Below are 19,823 nucleotides of genomic sequence, written 5' to 3' on the forward strand. Positions count from 1 at the left end.
GATGGCCCATGGGACCATCTTTGCTCCCCCAGGGGTCATTTTTGAAGATGATTAACTCACAGTAGTAGATGGTTCGCTGGGGGACTTTTTCTAATTTACATTAAAATCATCCCCATATAAACGAGAAAATTAGCCTTTTTCTCAGTTGGAGCATTCACTATTATGGAAGTACAAAAGAAGTCTTTTTGTAAATTCAGAGTATGTAGGAAATTCAAAAGTGGCAGCACTCCACGAGTTTGTAGGTTTTAACCCCTTTGTTCAGTTTTTGTAGTACAACCAAGGATCAGTAAGTACACGATCCTGCCACAATGAAGGGGCAGATTAACAAGAAACTGACGCATCTGTAGAGATGCGTCAGTTTCCCTGAGCCAGTCTGCCAAACCCTTGCGCCACCATGGATGCACCGTATTTACAATACAGCGTACCGTGGCGCAAGGATTGACAGATGCGTCAGAAATTCTGATGCATCTGTTGGCGCTAAAGTCACACATTGCTGGAGTTGTGTCGCAAGTACAATGCAACTCTAGCAAAGCATGTTGAGGCCTATTCTCACAGCACTGGGCCACTCCGTAAGGTTTTGACCCAGTGGCATCCTAGAAGTGGCGCAGTGAAATCTTGTAGATTTTACTGCGTCACTTTTAGTGTCACAAGGGGCTAGTAAATCTGCCCCAAAGTGTTTAGTGCCTGCAGGAGTCGGTTCAGGTTAACCCCTCCCATGCTCATGACAATGGCCGTGTGCTCATGAGGAGCTGAGCTCGTCATAACGGCCGCAAAGCTCGCCCACGGGGATAATTCCCCTGCTGTGCTGAGCGTTTTAAAGAAACGGGTGTGGCCATGACGAGCTCAGCTCGTCATGAGCGCACGGCCACCATGGCTCATGACGAGCTGAGCTCGTCATGAGCACTGGGGCGTTGTGCGTGCCCCCCAGCACAGCAGGGGAATTAGCCCTGCAGGAAAGGGGTTAAAGATCCCCTTCTTCCCTCTCTACTCCCATCCCGGCAGTCATTAGAGCTGACTTCCATGATAAATCAGCTGCTCGTTTACTTATTAAAGAATGGTGCACCTTTCTCTCATAAATTCAGTTTTTAACTCAGCCTCTTTAAACTTGCCAGTTATGTGATGTGCAGAAATGATTGGCTTCCTAATATTGTCCTTTGTTTTCCTGTCACAGTGCCAAGCCCGGTCGCATATCTGAATCACACAACAACATCAGCAGCAGTAACTGTTGATTGGGGTTTAGCACTTGGAAGATTTGATGGATATATTATTTCAATAAATAATAAAACCTTCCATAAGGAGGAAATATTACTTCCCAGTATAAGGTAAGTACAATGCGAATTGCCAATTTGGCACTAGTGTAATTTATCTAAGAACTGCTAGTAATGAATTGCACAAACACTGCCCCTTAACTTTCCAAAATCAGTATTTAGCTCGATACAAAGAAATCTGACAACATTCGCTGGGCTCAATAAAACATCCATGGTTACAAAAGAAACCAAGAATTGGGGGAGGCACAGGACTCGACACCTCATAAACTATATTCAGGCTGACAAGCTATGTCCAGTACTAGAATGGTCAAAATGTCTACATGTCAAACTTTGGGTAAACATGGAAATTGTTTGCCCCCTTCTTAGAAATAGGGTTTCTGGTTGGCTAGGGTATGCACCTCAGCCAGGCAGAATCCACCACTCCAGTCAGGGTAAGGGAGTTACACACATAAGATATCCCCTGCTTGTTTAGCAGAAGAGTCAGGCTTATCCTAGAGCAATGTGTAAAGCAGTTGCACAACACACACACACATCCATGACTCACAATATACACCACAAAAAAGACTCCATACAAGATTATATAATGAAAATCTCATATTGTATATAAGAAAGATAGACCACATCACATAAATCCCTTTGCCAACTAGACAATTGTTAAGACATCACAAAGAACATGCCAACCAAGCAATTGTCAGAACATCACAGTGCTTAAAGTAAATACCTATAGGTTAGACATGTCATAAAACGATGATGAACACATCACCTCACACCATCACTGTACATATGGTGGAGTTTTTGCAATAGTTCTCATTATTCTGGCCAGTAGAAGATATCAAAACATCATACATCCATATCAGATCACATTTATGTAGCATGTAGGGGAGAAACATGTGCAACATCAGCAGATCACTGTAGGTCTCCATGGCGTAGACGTTACAAAGCCATGCCCTAAACACACAAAGTCAAGGAAGGAAAACAAGGGAACCCTACTCACTATGGAACCAGGGTAATAGTTATATAAGGAAAAATAATGGTTCCTGTGATTGATAAGATACCTTTGTAATAAAGGAGGCAAAATTGCAACATTTTAGAGGGTACCTCAATGACAGAGGGCAAAAGAAACACTAACACAAGAGAATCCATGTAACATTTTTATAAACTTTTAGACCAAGAGCAATATAAACATAATTTGAAAATCAAAAAACAGTAGCGCATTGTGTCCCAAGTGAGAACGGGAACCCAAAGTTAAGTGACAGTGTGAATTTCTATATGCAAGGTTTCCACAATTTTTTAAGTCGACCATTAACAAGAATAATCTCTATGTAACTGGGCAGTCTCGTGAATTGTGTGCCACACGTGGAAAAATAGAAGAAAAGAAGTTACTCACATGAGAACCCGTCCGGGTACTGAAATGTGAGGAAGGAGAATAATGAGGTTAGAAAACTCACTCAAAATACAGCAAGACTCAATCGGATGTGATGTTTTAAATTAAGGATTTTACCTCAATATGAGGAAAAACTGACAGCAAAATTTATTGGAATGCAGCCAGATAGGCTCAGGGCGTATTTCGCTACAGCCGTAGTGGGGGAAATCCCTTTGGTAAATGGGTGAAAATGCACTTTTAACGGACAGGCATGTATATAGTTATTAACAACATAGGAAGATTAAAAATTAAAATTACTGTAAAATGCATAGAACAAAGAGGATTACAAGCATGTTGATCGCTGTGTTCTACATTTTGCGAAAGGAACTTAAAGGTGTGTTCCAGTTTTACTTTCGACATATGGAAAAAAAATTAAAATAGGTTGCAAAAAACAAGAAACACAAGGGATTCCATATACATTAATCACTGTGTTCTGCTCACTATGTAAAGGCATAGCAGCGTAATTGTCTTAAACGCGCATGTATTTGTCAGCACAAACACGTTGTTGGTACATTCTCCATCAATCGTGCAATCAAGCAGCATCTATACATAGTGCGTGGAGTCCTTATAGAAAACGTATATTGTTACTTCCATGCTTATAATTAGGTATAGGCTATGTTAATCATAAAGTCACACAGTATAGATGCTTGTCAGCGGACGGCTGGTTCTATTTCCACAACGGTATTAAATTCAGAGAGGAACAAGTGTATTGGTGACTGTTAGTTGAGGGTAGTGACATAACCCCTCAATTCCTCCACTGTGTTAAGACCTTCATCTATGGTGTTAGCCTTATCTATCCCACGGCACTCGTTGCGTTGGAGTATCTGCAGGATGTCGCCTCATCTAGGTGGCAAGGTGGCAATCTCAATCACTTGCCACTTGATTTCATCTGCAGTATGATTCTTTTCATTGAAGTGAGATACAAGTGGGGCATATATAACAGACCTACGTATGCGGCTGCGGTGTTTGCCAATCCGCGCCTTGACTGGTTGCTGTGTTTGTCCAATATAGGGGAGGCCACATGGACACAAAATACAATATATAGCATTCTTTGTGTTGCAGTTCTTAAATTATTCTAAGTTGTGTTTAATTATTCCATGTTCGAATGTGTTTGTATTAAATGTGAAGTCACAGCAGACACAGTTTCCACACTTATGGCGCCCTTTCACATTTGGTTGACCCCCAGGCAGTGATCAGTGTGTTACTCCTGTTGGTAGGTATGTCTGTTGCTGATTTGACTAAATGATCTTTTAAATTCTTCACTAGTTTGTTGACAAATAGAGGTGTATCAATGATGAAGTCAATACTTTGGATTATGTTCCAATTATTCATTATCAATTTGCGGACTTGATTGGCATGTGTGTCAAAGGTAGTGACACATACAATCTTGTTGAGGTTAGTTTTTCTCTGGGACAGTGCCAGGCGCGTTTAAAGGACTTTTTAACAAGCCTATTAGGATACCCTCTTGTGACAAGTTTGGCCCTAAGTACCTCAGCCTCTTGCATATAATCTGCCTTGAATGTGCAGTTTCGGCGCACTCTAAGGAATTGGCCAAAAGGGAGACCATCTTTTAAAGCACGCGGATGCTGACTCGGATAGGAGAGGAGAGTATTCTTTTCCGTAGGTTTTCTATGGTGTGAGGTGTATAACATGCCATTGTCATGATTGATATTAAGATCAAGAAATGCAATTGAAGATTTGTGTACTGTCGCCTTAAATGTAAGATAAGAATGGATGGAGTTTAGGTATGTGATAAAGCTGTGGAAGTCAATTACATTCCCTGTCCAAATCAGAAAGATGTTATCAATGTACACTGATCCGGAATACAGCGAACAGAATCCCTAGGTTTCGGGCGGCGAGTCGTTCTGCACAAAACGGAGCGGGACGTGAAGAAATGCCAACACTGTAAGTCCCTGAGGCATGCTGAATCCTCGAGCACCAATGTATCCTGACGAATAGCAGGAACACCGATGACGGGTAAAACCGTGAGTGAATAGAGGAGAGTATTAATTCCATGTCTTTTGTCTTCTGTCCTAACGGTGTGGGCACGCCTTAGCGTGCGTGGACTCCCGTAGGACGGTTTTCTTTGTATTATAATTTGGTCCTGATGAAAGCTGAGCCTAAATGGCGATAAACAGCAGAAACATGTTGACCACCCACACCAGGTCACTAATATAAATCTCTAAGTGACTTCACTGTTTTTATTGTGAACAACTGGCCCTTTAATAAAGTCTGTTGGGGCACAGCTGTGATCTTTTATTACATTATCCTTTTGTCACACACACCATTTTTCTTCACACATTCCCGCTCCACTGCATTTGCAGGCGTCGAAGCACACAGGAGGGGATAGTCGGCCCCTCCTGTGATTGAACCCCATGATGAAGCATGTCACCACTAGGGTGAGTGAGGGTTCTTTTAGAAAAGAGTTTTTTCTTCCTTTTGTTTTTTGACCACATAATTTAGTTTATTCACTGTGTTTTTCCTCACTAAGGCATATTGTCGTTTAGAAATTCACAATAGTAGGCTCTCTTTTGTTGTTAATAAATCAATGTACCACTTCCAACATTTAATGTTGGAGCAGCACATGTTGTCTGTATTGAGAGCAAACTTTTGCTCGATATAGTCCATATAGATATTCGCTAGATTGGGAGCGAAAATTGCTCCCATGCTAGTGCCGGAGCACTGCTGGTAATAGTTGCCACCTGATAAAAAGTAGTTACTTTGTAGCTCAATGCATAATAGTGTGATAATGAAAGCTGCGGGTACTTGAACAGGTCAGGGTCTGCTATCTAATAGATTTTTCAATGACCATTCTACTTTCGTTTTGAGGTATGTTGGTGTACAGTGAACTAATATATAAGGTTGCTAACAAGTCTGTTTCTATATTATAAGGCATTCTTTCAACAAGGTTAATCATAAACATGGTATCTTTGACATATGTTTCTTGCAGTAGGACAAAATCCTTGATAAAATGGTCTATGTATTGTCCTAAGGGTTCTAGAATGGACCCACAGCCCGATAGTATAGGGCGGCCAGGGGGGCTCCTGGTGCTTTTGTGTATTTTGGGGAGTGTGTTTCGCACTGGGGTCCTGGGATTCTTAGCATTTAGGAATTCAAACTCTTTTTTTAAAGATATGCCCTTTGTCTCTGCCCTTAGTGGTAACTTGCAAAATTTCATTGTGAATATCATTAAGGGTGTTGTTATTCAGTGCCCTATAATGTTTTCTCTCACTGTTGTGTTTATTGATTTCCATCTCGCAGTCCTTGCTTTCAGAGCCTGTCTTTCCAATAATGTGATATTATAGGGAATAAAAGCTTTTGTTGTTTTCAGTTTGTCAATGCCCTGTAATACTCAAAGTAAATAATTCAGGTGGCATCATGCCATTTGGGGGGTAAAAAGTGGACGGTGGTCATAATCCTGTGGGCGAGTCTTGAATTATAGGTTCTTTGTCTTTGAAAAATAGTTTAAGTCTTATCTTTCTGAAGAACTGAAAAATGTCTGCTTAAGTGTGAAAAAGTTAGTTCTCTCTGTGACAACAAAAGACAACCCCTTACGTAGGAGACAGATCTATATAAATGCCTGTCCATTAAATTCACATTTTCTCCCAAAGCACTGAATTGCTCAGTACAACAGTTATCCATTGATAAGTCTACCATTCCCAGGCCTGACACATTTTTGGCAGGAAAATCACTGTACTAAACTCCCACCCCCAGCAGGGCTCACTGTCATTGTACCTCACAAGCCTGACAGAAGCAGCCTTGTAACTCGAAAAGGCGGAGCACTGTCCTGCAGGATATTTATCTACATTCTGGTAAGAAACTGCATTATTAGGCACCATGCAATCATTTTAGTTTATAATTTATGTAGTCCAATTCCACCAACTATGTTTACCCATCCCCACAAGTTACAGTGCATTGTCACTGGTTAACATTTACCAAAGGGATTTCCCCCGCTACGGCTGTATCGAAGTATGCCCTGAGCCCATCTGGCCGCATTCCAATCATTTTACTGGCAGTTTTTCCTCATATTGAGGTAAGATCCTTAATTTAAAATATCACATCCGATTGAGTCCAGCTGTATTTTGAGTGAGTTTTCTAACCTCATTATCCTCCTTCCTCACATATAAGTACCTGCGCGGGTTCTCATGTGAGTAACTTCTTTTTTCTTCTATTTTTCCACGTGTGGCACACAATTCACAAGACTGCCCAGTTACATCCTCAGATACCTTCTTATTACATGACCTTTTCACATATTTCTCGCATTTGTGCCGATATATGGGCCTAATGCCTTGTATTTTCTTCATTAGATGTCCCTTCAACGCTAGTCCTGAAGAGACCCTACACGGACTATAGGGTCGAAACGACGTCAAAACACAGAAGAAGCGAACCATTACACACCGCATGTCGTCGTATATTGCTGCTGTCTACATAGAAATTATTCTTGATAATGGTCGACTTAAAAAATTGTGAAAACCTTGTATATAGAAATTCACACTGTCACTTAACTTTGGGTTCCCGTTCTCACTTGGGACACAACGCACTAATATTATTTGATTTTCAAGTTATGTTTATATTGCTTTTGGTCTAAAAATTTATAAAAATGTTACATGGATTCTCCTGTGTTATTGTTTCTTTCACCCTCTGTCATTGAGGTACCCTCTAAAATATTGCAATTTTTCCTCCTTTATTACAAAGGAAACTTATCAATCCACAGGAACCGTTGGTTTTCCTAACATAACACACAAAGAGCATCACCTACGCTCTTATTATATTGTTTCCGGTGTCCCTGTTCTCTACACATAGGCTACAGGCTACTTGCCCACCTACAATGGGAAATGCAATAATCACCACACCCAATCGGGGCCTCCACCCGTTATTGGGAATCCTTGACACTGCCCCCAGGTATGTCTCCTAACATGTGGGGAGGGGAGAGACACACACCCAGAGCCTGCTGCAGCAGGGTAGTACACGCTTGGTCCGCTGCAATAACCAGTGCCCGGCAGCTACTGATGCTGTGGGTTTTCCCACTAGGTGAATCACAGCACTGAAAAACAAGCCCTTCAGCTCTGGGGCTCCATGTGGACAGCTCAAAGAGCCGCTGTGGTCCCTGGGGACCGGTACGGCAACTGTGCTGGTTCCAGGTAGCTCAGAGTTGTGGCGTGAGGCCTAGCCGTGGTGAACACCACTGTTGGAGTTGAGCCTTCTGCCCTCTAACCCCTGGGCTCTCCTCAGGGTCAGGATTGGCTGCAATACGGAGTGAAGTCTCCATCGGTCACCACCCCTGCAGCCCGGTGGAGATCTCGTTCTTCAGGGCCGCCGGTGTGTGGTGCACCACTGCAACTCGCACCAGCAGTCAACTAAGCCAGAGAGTACCTGCTCTGTATTCTTCCACCGCAGCTGTCCACAACCATATGGTACTGGTGGCTTATCTTCTTGATAATGTCCAGCTCTGCAGGTGGGCACTTGCTCCGACCATTGGCAATCATGCTGATCTTGGGGGCAGAGCTGCCTGTTCCGGCATCACGGGGGCTCTTATTTGTCTCGGCAATATGACAGGTGAGAGGAGGCGGTCCAATTTGAGGCTGCCCTGTGAGGCGCCAGAGAGAGACAAGGGGCGAGGGGCAAAATCAGCACTCCATGGAGAGCACTGGGTGCACCAAAGCTGGAGTGCAAGTAGTCCAGCAAAGAGAGTCCTTATGGGCAGGTCAGCACCATAAGCAAAGAACCATGGAGATTCCTCCTGGCAGCATAACAGCTCCTCCTGGCAATGTGCCGTTTGTAGAGTCACCAGCATCTCGTTATAAGTCCATGCATTGTCTAAAATCATGGGGTCACATCCCCTGTACTTATACTCACAAAGTCTTTGTTCTGGGGGTAATTCAAACAAACTTAAGAAGTGCACAACACCCCCATTCAATCCCAGCCCTGGCTCAAGACACACTACACAGGGGCAGAGACATCTTTGTGAAAGGCAGGCACAGCCCTCTTCAGGTGCTAGTGAAAACTCCTCCCACCATTGTAAATGCAGGCAGGTCTATTCAGCATGGCTATGAGTCACCCAGGAAAAGAGGGACACACCTGAACCCCGTTGTGACTGTCTAAAGGGAATTCACGAAACAGGCCCCTTGTCAGTGTAAGCCAGACATTGATTGGAGTCAGGCTGCAAAGCACCAAGAGTCATAAGCACACAGAAATGCCCACTTCTAAAAGTGGCATTTATAAAATAGGAATAAGAAATCCACTTTCACCAATAAGCAGGATTTATTACCACTATTCCCAACATACCAAAGATGGCACGCCACCCCTTTCAAAGCAGAAATTACCACTAAAACACATATCAGGGAATTCCCAGTGCAAACCTATGAAAGGAGCAGCCACACAGCAGTAAAAAACCAGGACATGCTACACATCAAAGGCACATGTCCTACTTTTTACATACACAGCACCATGCCCATAGGGCTACCTAGGGCCTACCTTAGGGGTGACCTATATGTAGGGAAAGGGGATTTTCTGACTTGGCAAGCACTTTAAATGCGACGTCCCTGTAACAGTAAACTTTGCATTCAGGCACTGCAGCGGCAGAGGCCTGGGACAGGTTTGAAAGGCTACTTCTGTGGGTGGCACAAGCAGGGCTGCATTTAATTTACAGGCCCTGGTTATACAGCATACCACCGTTCAAGGGACTTACAGGCAAATTTAAAATGTCAAACAGGTGTAGACCAAGCTTGCAAAGTTTTTAGAAGGGAGAACATGCACTTCAGCATTGATCAGCATTGGTAAAGTGTCCAGAGTCATAAAACCAACAAAAACAGGTCAGAAGAAATATAGGAGAAAGGCAAAAAGTTCTGGGAAAATCCTAAAAAAAGGAACAGGTCCAACACCCCTCTATTTTGTACTCTGTGGATTGCACCCAAAGAATGGGTGATTCCACTTTGTTTTCTCTCTCAGTGTGGTTTGAGTAGTGGGACTTTCCTGTCAATAAAACTTAGGACCTATCCCGCCTAAATTATGTCCATAATACACAGCCCAAAATGTATTTCAGGGCTGACTGATTTCAGATTTTAGAGCAACAAACATGGTGCCCACTTGTCACACTCTTCAGTCAGTCTGTACAGTGGGCAGTGAGGGACCTCCACTGACCTGACGCAATGTTGAACCGAATGCAGAATATGATATGTAAAGAGAATCATTCATGAGGATCAGTCCATAATCAGTGCTGCAGCTGAAGAGTTTCTGTACAACTCCGTGCATGTGTAGGATTCATTCAAACTCTTAACCACACAGCTATGCTAGGCCGTACAGAGTTTAGGGGAATCATCCCGATAAGAAGTAGGGGCTTGATTAAAGTAAGAAACCTGTTTCTGGTGTGCACACCAGGAGGTCACAATGGACATTGTCAAATCTTAACTTTACTTCTCATTACAGCAAATAAACTGCAGTTCTTAACCTTGTTACACCTGCTTACTGTGTAACTCTTGCAGAAGAGCACACAATCCACATTAAAGGAACAATGGGATGGCACCTTGCACTGTGACTTTTTTGGTTAGCTTACTATTGAAGTGTGTCCTAGACTGTACCATCGTAAAGAGCATCAGCTAAAATCTTGGGTGGTGTATGCAGGGCACCAATATTGCCCTTATGCCCTGGCTGCTGTGAGAGGTTTTGTGAATATGCATCGTAGCCAGATTGTAGAAAGCAGCTGTACACAATTCCGTGACAAAATCCCTTATTTCCATGCCCCAATTCAGACAATAGACTGCAACCTTTCAACTGTGAGCCTGCTGAAACAAAAATATGACAGATTAGACCTAGGGACCACTTCCATGATCCCAATGAACACACACCAAGCAAACCACAGGGGTCTGCTTGTACACTGACCTCACCATGCTTACTATTCCCGTCAAAACAAAGACACTGATAACAAACTGGAAAATGCTTTTGAGAAATATTGTATTCTGCAACTGATAGCTGTAAGTCAGAGAGGAGTGAGTATGAATGCGACATGACGAGGCGCATTTCTATACTAGGGAACAACTGAAGTTCATTTAAATACTGAGAATTTGTGGATGGATGTTAAATCAAATAATATTTACGAGAAGTTTTCAAGCCTCAGTGCATTAAGCATGCCAAATTATATTGCTAGTGTTTAGATTTTACGTTAGCAAAGACCTTCCAATTTGACTAAAATTATATGTGTACTTTATTAAAATATAGCCGGGGCTTTCTGCAAGCTTATTTCATCCATTATTTTGTTCTTGTATCCTTCACATTTTTCTTCAACGCACTACAGCTTACAACCCGGGGATATGGATCAGCACTTCAGCCATTGGCTAGCCTCTCTGTGAGTGACAGCATTTTGTTCTTTCACAAGGAGGACATCCGCTCACAAAGTAGTCCCCTTAAGTATTTGCTGCCGGAGGTTGTATCAGAGCAGTTAATGCTGTTTGCTTCCAGATTGTAAGGAAACACATTGCATTTGGGTGCTCCTGAGTACTTGCTTGCTTGACCGCATCTCAGACAAAATCCACCTATTAGAGTGGCTCTTGAACTGCTTGAGTCTCATCCTGTTTCTCATCACTTCAGATAGTTACACTAGCTCCACATGAGATGTCATTTAAACATCTTCTATGAATCCCTTGTGTCCAAAAAGAAAAGGATGATTCGACTTTTGACATATACTGCCTACCCTGCTGAATTCCAAACAGATATATATGAGAGGGAGATAACTAATAGTGCAAATACTGTTATCATAAATAATAACATTACATAGCATAGCTGGGACAAGGAAACATTAACATAGATGCTGGAGCAAGGAGACGTTGAATCACTTGCTAGGATAGAGAAATGGACACTAGAACATGGAGACAGTGATGTGCTCATAGAGATAGAAAACAAAACACCACTACAATTGCCAATACTGTTCATAACGTCTTACCTTACTTCACATTTGGGTCACACCCATGAATCAATGTTAACCCGAAAACACTTATTTCATTTCTTTTGTCTATTTTTCAATTTCTAATTATATTTTCTTAGTATCAAAACAATTTCCTTAAATCATACAAGTTTCATATCTACAACCCACACCCACAATTTACATGTTTGTACAACATACAAAAAAAACACTACATTTTTAGACATTACCTAGGTATAATACAAAGACAAAAAATCTGAACAATATTCAAAATACAAATAGAAAGCAAATACATAAAACAAATTACGTACAAGGAAAAACTTATTTGTTTTCAATTTCACTATACAATCTTGGAATCAACAGTGCCTATTTTTAATATCCCTCTCTGCGAGCTAATTATTCTCTTGACTTAATGTATTTTCTCAAACACAGGGAATTTTTCTTTTTGCTGCACTTGTTGTAAAAAAACTAGGTGGTTGACGCTTTTCAAACCCAGGTGTTATTAGACCGGGTCCTCTTCAGGACCATTAGCTGAAAAACTGACAATGACACTATGTTACAATATTGTAAACTAACCAATACCAATCATACCAAAAACACCACTGTGTTCACCTCAGTCACCTTTATGTAAGGAGATCAGCAGATCTCCTTTTTCAATACTTAACACCTTGGCTGCTAGGCGTTTTCCCCCTCCTGTGCTGGGAATTACCATTTTGCTGTTTCCATGACGAGCTCAGCTCGTCATCAGCACACGACACCCGTGGGTGATGACGAGAGCTCGTCATCAGCATCGAAAGGGTTAATGTCTCCACAACTGATTTCAACCAAGGTTAATTTCCCCATAAAAATAAAAAAAAAGAGAGAGAGGGGAAATAAAAAGCTGTCAGAGTCTTTGCATTGTGAGGACCTCTTTTTACCTAAGTGTGTTGTTGTACACTTACTTGTATACTTTTAAGGGGGGGACCAGCAGCCATCCTTGCTGTAGTGACAGCTTCTGTTGAACCAAAAGAAGATCAGGAGAATGTATTTCACCTTAAAACTAGCTACTACCATCAAAGAACGATCATGTGTTTCCCATACCTTATGTATTTTCTTTCAGCTTTTCATAACAAGTCCTCGTGATTTGCGACCGACAATAGAATTAAACCAGAGCTGTTGGCCAAAGCGGATTCCACTAAGGCTCTTCAATATGAGCCGATGACTGCTCCTACCGCGTTTTGTCATAAGTGTTCAAACGGGGATAAACTTCTTGGCACAGAATCACATTTAGTACCAATTCCGTTACTGTAAAACAATCCTAATTAGATGAGATGTGTTGCGCTTTTAAAACGAAGGCAGCGCTCATAACTCACATCGCCGTGGGACACTAATGATTGTTGCGGTAGAGTGTAACATTACAGTTTCCAATTCCAGCCTGCTTGGTACGGAATCACATTTAGTGCCAATTCCGTTACTATAAAACAATCCTAATTAAACAAGATGCATTGCGCTTTTAAAATGAAGGCAGCGCTTGTAACTCACATAACCGCGGGATGGTAGTGATTGTCGCGGTAGAGTGTAATAATACAGTTTCCAATTCCAGCCTGCTTAGTATTTACTTATATTTTCTTTATCTTCCATGGTGGATAGCCGTTTCCTCTCCTCATTCGAACAGAAGCATAAACAACGCGTTTGGATAATTTTCTTCATTCTGACTTCCTGTTTATCACATGTTTTCCAGGGTTTATGGGAAACGTAGTTCTGTAGCAGATTTCCGTAAATTTGAGGTGTTATTGTTATAAATTAAGCCTCCACAAAAGTATAAATTCCTGTATGACCGGGATATGTGTTAAATATTAAAGTCAAACAGTTTTATTCTCAATATACCAGTGTGTATTGTAGGTTTTTTCTTCTATGAACTTCCTGTTTGTCACAAGTCATCCCAGGATTTGTGGGAATTGTAGGTTTTAAGTGTTGCTAATATGCAAATTTATAGACAGCAACAGTTTTTTGAGGTACCATCTCTTAAAATACAAAATATGTATTGCAGGTTTTCTTTTTTACAGAAAAAGGGAGAGTTATCCCCTATGTGAAATCGTAAAAAATGCTTTGCGTCCAGAGTGAACTTTAGTGCTCAAAGTTGTATATTTCCTATAATTCGTTCAAACCATCGATTGCAGTATCGAATTTTACAACCAATAATGCCTCTCTTTGTGTTAGACGTCGTTCCAAGTCGCCTCCTCGTGGATCAGGTTCCAATTTGGAAATCACTGTCCAACGCAGATCTTGTTCCACGTGTTTGTGTTGGATCCAATGGGTAACTAACGTTGCAGACAGCACTTTTTTGCGAATTCTTGATTTGTGCTGAGTTATTCTTTGCCGTATTTCTTGATTTGTCTTTCCAATATAAAGATTCTGGCATGGACACAGAATCCCATGTACAACATTTTTAGATTTACAATTAGTGAAGGCGTCATGTTTCCAATTTATGTTTTTATGATAAAAAACAGAACCTTCCATCGTCTTGTTGCAACATAAACATGTTCCACATTTATGATGACCCTTAATCGGGGGTAAACCCAATTATTCCTGTAATGTTTGTCTTGATCCAACTTTTAGGAAGGACGCTTGAACCACCTGATTGCAAATGCTATTCTCCTTTTTCAGTGCGAATAGTGGACATTGTTTCAATGAGTTGTCTAAATTCTGAACCAGATGCCAATTTTGGCAAATTACCTTCTTTAAAAAATTAGTACTGGGACTGAATATGGTAACACATACCAGGTGATCCATTTTAATTTTCTCTTTTCTTTCCAATACACTTGCCTAGGGGTCCACCATGCCCGCTTCATTGCATGTTTCAATAGTTTTTTAGGGTAATTACGATCTTTTAATCTTTCAGCTAGCTGGTTTGTAAAAAAATATTCATCCTTAAATGTGGAATTATGTTTTATCCTTAAAAACTGGCCATAAGGGAGATTATCCCTTAGGCTCCTTGGGCGGTGGCTATTGTAATGTGGGGATTTGTTTAGATCCGTTTCCTTTCTGTATAATGTTGTTACCAAACCCCCTTCTGAAGCATAAACTTCCACATCCAAATATGTCACCCTTCGTGGCGCATGGTTGATACTAAACTTAATGTCGGCTGGCCTGTTGTTTAGCCACTCGAAAAACTGAAGTAAAGTCTCCTCATTTCGGGTCCATATCATAAATATATCGTCTATATATGGGACCCAGTCCGATATACTTTGGATAAAGGGGTTGTTGTTATATACAAACTTTTCTTCAAATTTGGCTTTGTACAACATAGCCAGTTCTGGTGCAAAAGGACATCCCATGGCACATCCTTTAATTTGGAAGTAGAAGTCAGTCTCAAATTTGAAGTAATTTTTTCGCAATGAAAAACTAGCGAGCGTCATTATGAAGTCAGTTGTTACTCTGTTTGGTTGTGGTCTTGTTTCCAAAAAGGATTGTATTGCTTCTAATCCCTCTTCTTGTGGGATCTGAGTATAAAGGGATACTATATCCAGTCTCACCAACATTTGTTGCCCAGGTGTAAATTTGACTCTATCGATTTTGTTAATGAAATCTGTTGTGTCTTGGATATAGGACGGTATCTGTTCCATAAATGGTTTTAGAAAGAAGTCCACGTATTTTGAAATAGGTTCCAAGATCGTTTCACACCCTGAGATTATGGGTCTCCCAGGTGGATGGGTTGCACTTTTGTGGACTTTAGGAAGAATATATAATAGTGGAAATCTAGGATGTTTTTTATTAAAAAAATTGAATTTCTTCTGACCCACAAATCCTTCTTCTTGGCTGTATTTCGATACTGGAATCAGCTCGTTCTGAATATCCAATGTTGAATCTTTGTCAATTTTTCTATAGCACTCTTTCACATACAACTGCCTTTTAACCTCAGTGATGTAATCTTGAGATCATAGAGATAGAAAGGCACTGCTAGAGATATGGGCCAAAGAAACAATGACTCATGCAGAGTGATGCATAAATCAATTGAGCCACCTTAGTATAGGAAACTCGAACCACCTTAGTATAGGAAACACAAACACGAGGTCAGGGCGACACGGATATGGGCAATGTGACAGCAGACACTTGTTGCGACACAGTGGGAGACGAAGACAGTGAGACATACACCATTGCTAAAACACTGGACCCACTGATCACACTTGCATCGGTTTGGAGGAAGATCCCAAGTGTTGCTTCTACCCACCATCGCCAATGAGCACCTCACAAGCAGTAGACAAAATTTTGCCTCCCTTAGGATCAACTGACACTGTAAATAGCAAACACTGTTGTGCAAAGTATATGCACAAGGTATCAAAGGGAGTAGGGAATGGTACTTACTAGTATAGTAAAGAGAAAAAATGTCAGTTTCCAGTAAATTCAAATACGGCATTAAGATAGCTTTGTGTGCAGCATCATGATTACATGCTCGCCTACCGCAGAGACAAATATATTTATGCACACATCAATGGTCTTTTAATTGTTCTTATAAGGAAAGGTCGCAGCTTTCCTTACATACATGCCTGGGGCTTTAGAAGTATATATATGTTAACAACTTATTTCTATCATACAGTTGTTGATCGAAAAAAATACATCAATATATAGAGCTGCACAGTTGTGGGCACCGTTAACATTCATTGCGACTCATCTAAAAAAATCATATACTATGAGCCTTACTAAATTTGTATTGTATCACCAAGTTCTATCCCAATTTCTATAAATATTATACTTGTATTCATAGTTTTTGAAATGATATACAGTAAGACTTGCAGATCTTCTGCGTTTAGATTATCACAGACTGCTTTTTTTTTTTGCAGGACGCACCAGTTTGACAACCTCTTCCCTGGAAGTGATTACCTCATTAGCATTGTGACCACAAGCTTGCCAAAGAAAAGCCGCCCGACTGACATCCTGGTTAGCACATGTAAGTCGCTGGATTCAGTAAAAGGGGGAGGAACACTCAACATGCAATTTTTAAAATGCCCATTGGCCATCAATAAATGAGGAAGCATGGTCTGCAAGTTATTTATGTTAATAGATTATTGTAATATGTTGCTATTACGTCTTCCCTTCCTTCTTATTATTGTCAGAATACGTCTGAGTTGCATTCATTTATAGTTTGCATTCTGAACAATACCAGGTGGAAAATTATGATGCATGCATGGGAAACATAGCCATAGCAAAGGCTTGCCAGAAGTGTCTAATTTGAGCTGGTGGTTGCAAGTCGGGCCCATCAGCTCTCATTTTTATGGATTGGGACTTATTTTCTCTCATAAGACTTTGGCCCAGAGAAAGATAAACAAGCATTGGCATGCCAATGGGTCTCGCCTTTTGACTGCCAATGCATACCTATTGGATTTTTCAATGTTTTTTGTTGATTTTGTTCAGCATCCACAAAAGAAGGGTAACATGCCTTTTGTTAAGGCTGCGCCCTGATGTGCTTGATAAAAGGTCACAGCACGAACACAGCAGAGTCCTTATCTAGGGCATGGAATGTAGTCAGCATAGAATGCATCAATAGTCTCATATGTGTCTGATGAGGAGTTTTATTTTTAGAGCTGCTTTGTGTACCAGTAGCACTGAAAGCCGATAACGCTTTTTAGGTCGAGAATTCGAGACCTCTTGTATATACTTTAGCATATACTTATGTTTATGTACTTTGTGGGATCTGGAGATCAGCCCTAGGACTTGTCTGCTTCAGCTAAGGGACTTTTTTTCTGTTCAAGTGCCTCCATTTAACTGTCTTTCCTTTTTCCTGGCAATTGCCTCTATTTAACTTTTTTGATAGAAATCGATCAGCAGAGGTCAGTAAAATACCAGAATCACTCTAGTATTCTCTAGATTCCAGTCCATAGAAATTGTCTTCCTCGAAGACAATAATATTTTTTTCAAATCTTATATTTTCAGTGATATGACCACCGAAGGCACTGATTTTATATTAAAAACAGAGTTTTGGACTATACCAATTCCCGCTGCTCTCCATGTATTCTCATACATGGCGTGCCACGCAGTTTGGTGCTTACTTTCCCTCAATGTTAAAGAACAGTAGCTTTTTCGGCACCCAGGCTAAAGTGATGCATAGATAAATACATGTAAGGTCCCAAAGGCGAGACCGATTGCATGGAAAATGCTTGTTTTTTTAACCCACATAGCACAGTTTGCCAAATACATATATGGCAAGCAGGCTGTTTGCTAACACAGGATACCTTGGCATTACATTTACAAACATGTCACTCAACTGTTAGCAGATAACACGTTACTGATGTTTTTAAGAAAGTTCTTGGATTAGCTTTAGAACTATTGACATCGTTAACTGAGGGAAATATGTGTCCTTGTGCCTACAGAGTCAAAAACTCTTCAGTTTATAACTGGGTTAACAGGACTGCTAATTCAGATAGAAAAAACTGAAGTTGATTAGCTGCTTGTGCACAGAATCGGGAAGCCTGTGAGATGTGCATAAAAATTCCGTGATACAGAAATTAAGTCGCGTTGCAGCATACTTACCGTGATAGGCCTTTGCCTTCGAAGCTGCGATCTTGACTGAGCCCAGGTCCTCTTAAAGTTTCTTGTCCTTTGATCCACGGTTGACATGTGTGGAGCAGAATTCTTGTTGTGGAAATAAAAGTTCTGCCCTGTTCTGACTCACAGGTCTTCCTTTTGAAAGTTATGCTGGTAAGCAAGGTGACACCTGCGACAGGACCAGCAATCAGATTTCTCGGTGTCTCCAGTTTAGTATAACCATTAGTGCATGCGATGGCGGCATAGGAAATGGGGGTCACACAAACTTTGGTATCAATCACTACACGGGTCAAATAAATTATAATTTTTTTTCAAAATAAACGTAAAAATAAATGATGAAAAACTGTCAAAATAAACGTAAAAAATAAGAATGAAACCAGTCCTGTTTAAAATAGCAATATTTCATAACAAGTTAAAGGCACACACGTAGTCAAGCCACTTTAAAAAAAGATTACGAACAAGCATTGTCCCGGGCTGTTTTGAAAGTGAACGCGCGCATGGCGTGCTCCACATTGTGCCTGCAGGACCAGAAACTCTTTTAAGAAAATAGTGCTAACAGATAAAATTAAACAACCAATGTAAAAAGGGCCAGCCGCCAGGGGAGGTTTTAAATGAGAACAAGGCGGTACCAAGGAGGGACTAACAAGGCGATGAAGGAATCAGAAGCCAGCATTTACGAAGTACAAGGACACAAGCCAATTCCAAATATGGGTGGAAAGTGGGCGGAGCTTCACATCCCAAACTCAATACTACATGCCTTGCAGAGCAGCGCATGCACGCTGGCTCTAGGCTCAACCTAAAAACTGTGCGAAAGGGAGAAAGCAAGGTTTAAAAAGAACCAGCAAGAGTTAGATTGAGGGACAGGTGTTGGAAGAAAGATGTATGACTTGGTATAAATATAATGCAGTCTTGGTATTTGTAGACCAATATTCAGTAGTGCCAGTCGAAATGCTTCGCCGGGGAGCAAATGTCCTGCATAACTTTTGGATCAAATTCCCAAGGCAAAAAATAGGTCGGCTCTACTTCTAGAGGGACCTAGTGGCACAAGAGCCACAGCGACTTATAGAAATGGCCTGGGGTGTCACAGGGGAGTAGGTTAGGCCTTCGGGTTTATTTTACTGACGTGCACAAAACCCCCCTAAAACATAACACCAGCTGTACCCCTGCCCTCTCAGAGACACTGCAGTGTGAATGCCACAGAGAATCAAAGCAGTCATTCTTTCTTTCTGCTCCATAAGTTTTAGATTTGACTCCAAGAATTCCACAGTGTTTTACAACATTACAATTTTAGGTCTCACCTATGAGACAGCATTTAGCTGCCTGTAGGCAGAAAGCTATTGTATGCTTTACGTGGGATGAAAAAGGTGTGTGTGTGGGGGTAGGTCCCTAATAGGGGTTCGGCCTAAGTAATGAAGGGCATGGCTTAAAAACATGTGAATTACAATCCTGTGCTTTTCACAGCAGGTCTCTGACCAGCATTAACGTGCCTCTATGAAGGTTTTCTGCTATCGCATACATACATATCAAACATCAACAGAAATATGGTTAAAGACAGCCAGATCTATTGACTTTGTCAGTGCTTGTTAGCAGTTTGATATTTAGTAGTAGCAACAATGATTTTGTAGTTAATAATTGGAATTGGCAACTACAAATGGTGCTTATGTGACATTCACTATGTGTACCCCGGAGAGAGAGC

General features: G+C 41.1%; 1 protein-coding gene across 1 annotated transcript in view; it reads left to right on the top strand.

Moving 5' to 3' along the window:
• The window catches only part of PTPRQ (protein tyrosine phosphatase receptor type Q), a 1,452,710-nt gene that overhangs the window by 230,271 nt on the left and 1,202,616 nt on the right, over positions 1 to 19,823 (top strand). Inside the window, exons 14-15 of the mRNA XM_086919596.1 lie at positions 1,172 to 1,322; positions 16,426 to 16,532. Coding sequence (XP_086775722.1) covers positions 1,172 to 1,322; positions 16,426 to 16,532 — 258 coding nt within the window. The remainder of the gene's footprint in view (positions 1 to 1,171; positions 1,323 to 16,425; positions 16,533 to 19,823) is intronic.

Source organism: Lissotriton vulgaris, chromosome 1_1, assembly GCF_964263255.1.
Source record: "Lissotriton vulgaris chromosome 1_1, aLisVul1.2, whole genome shotgun sequence".
Taxonomy (NCBI): domain Eukaryota; kingdom Metazoa; phylum Chordata; class Amphibia; order Caudata; family Salamandridae; genus Lissotriton; species Lissotriton vulgaris.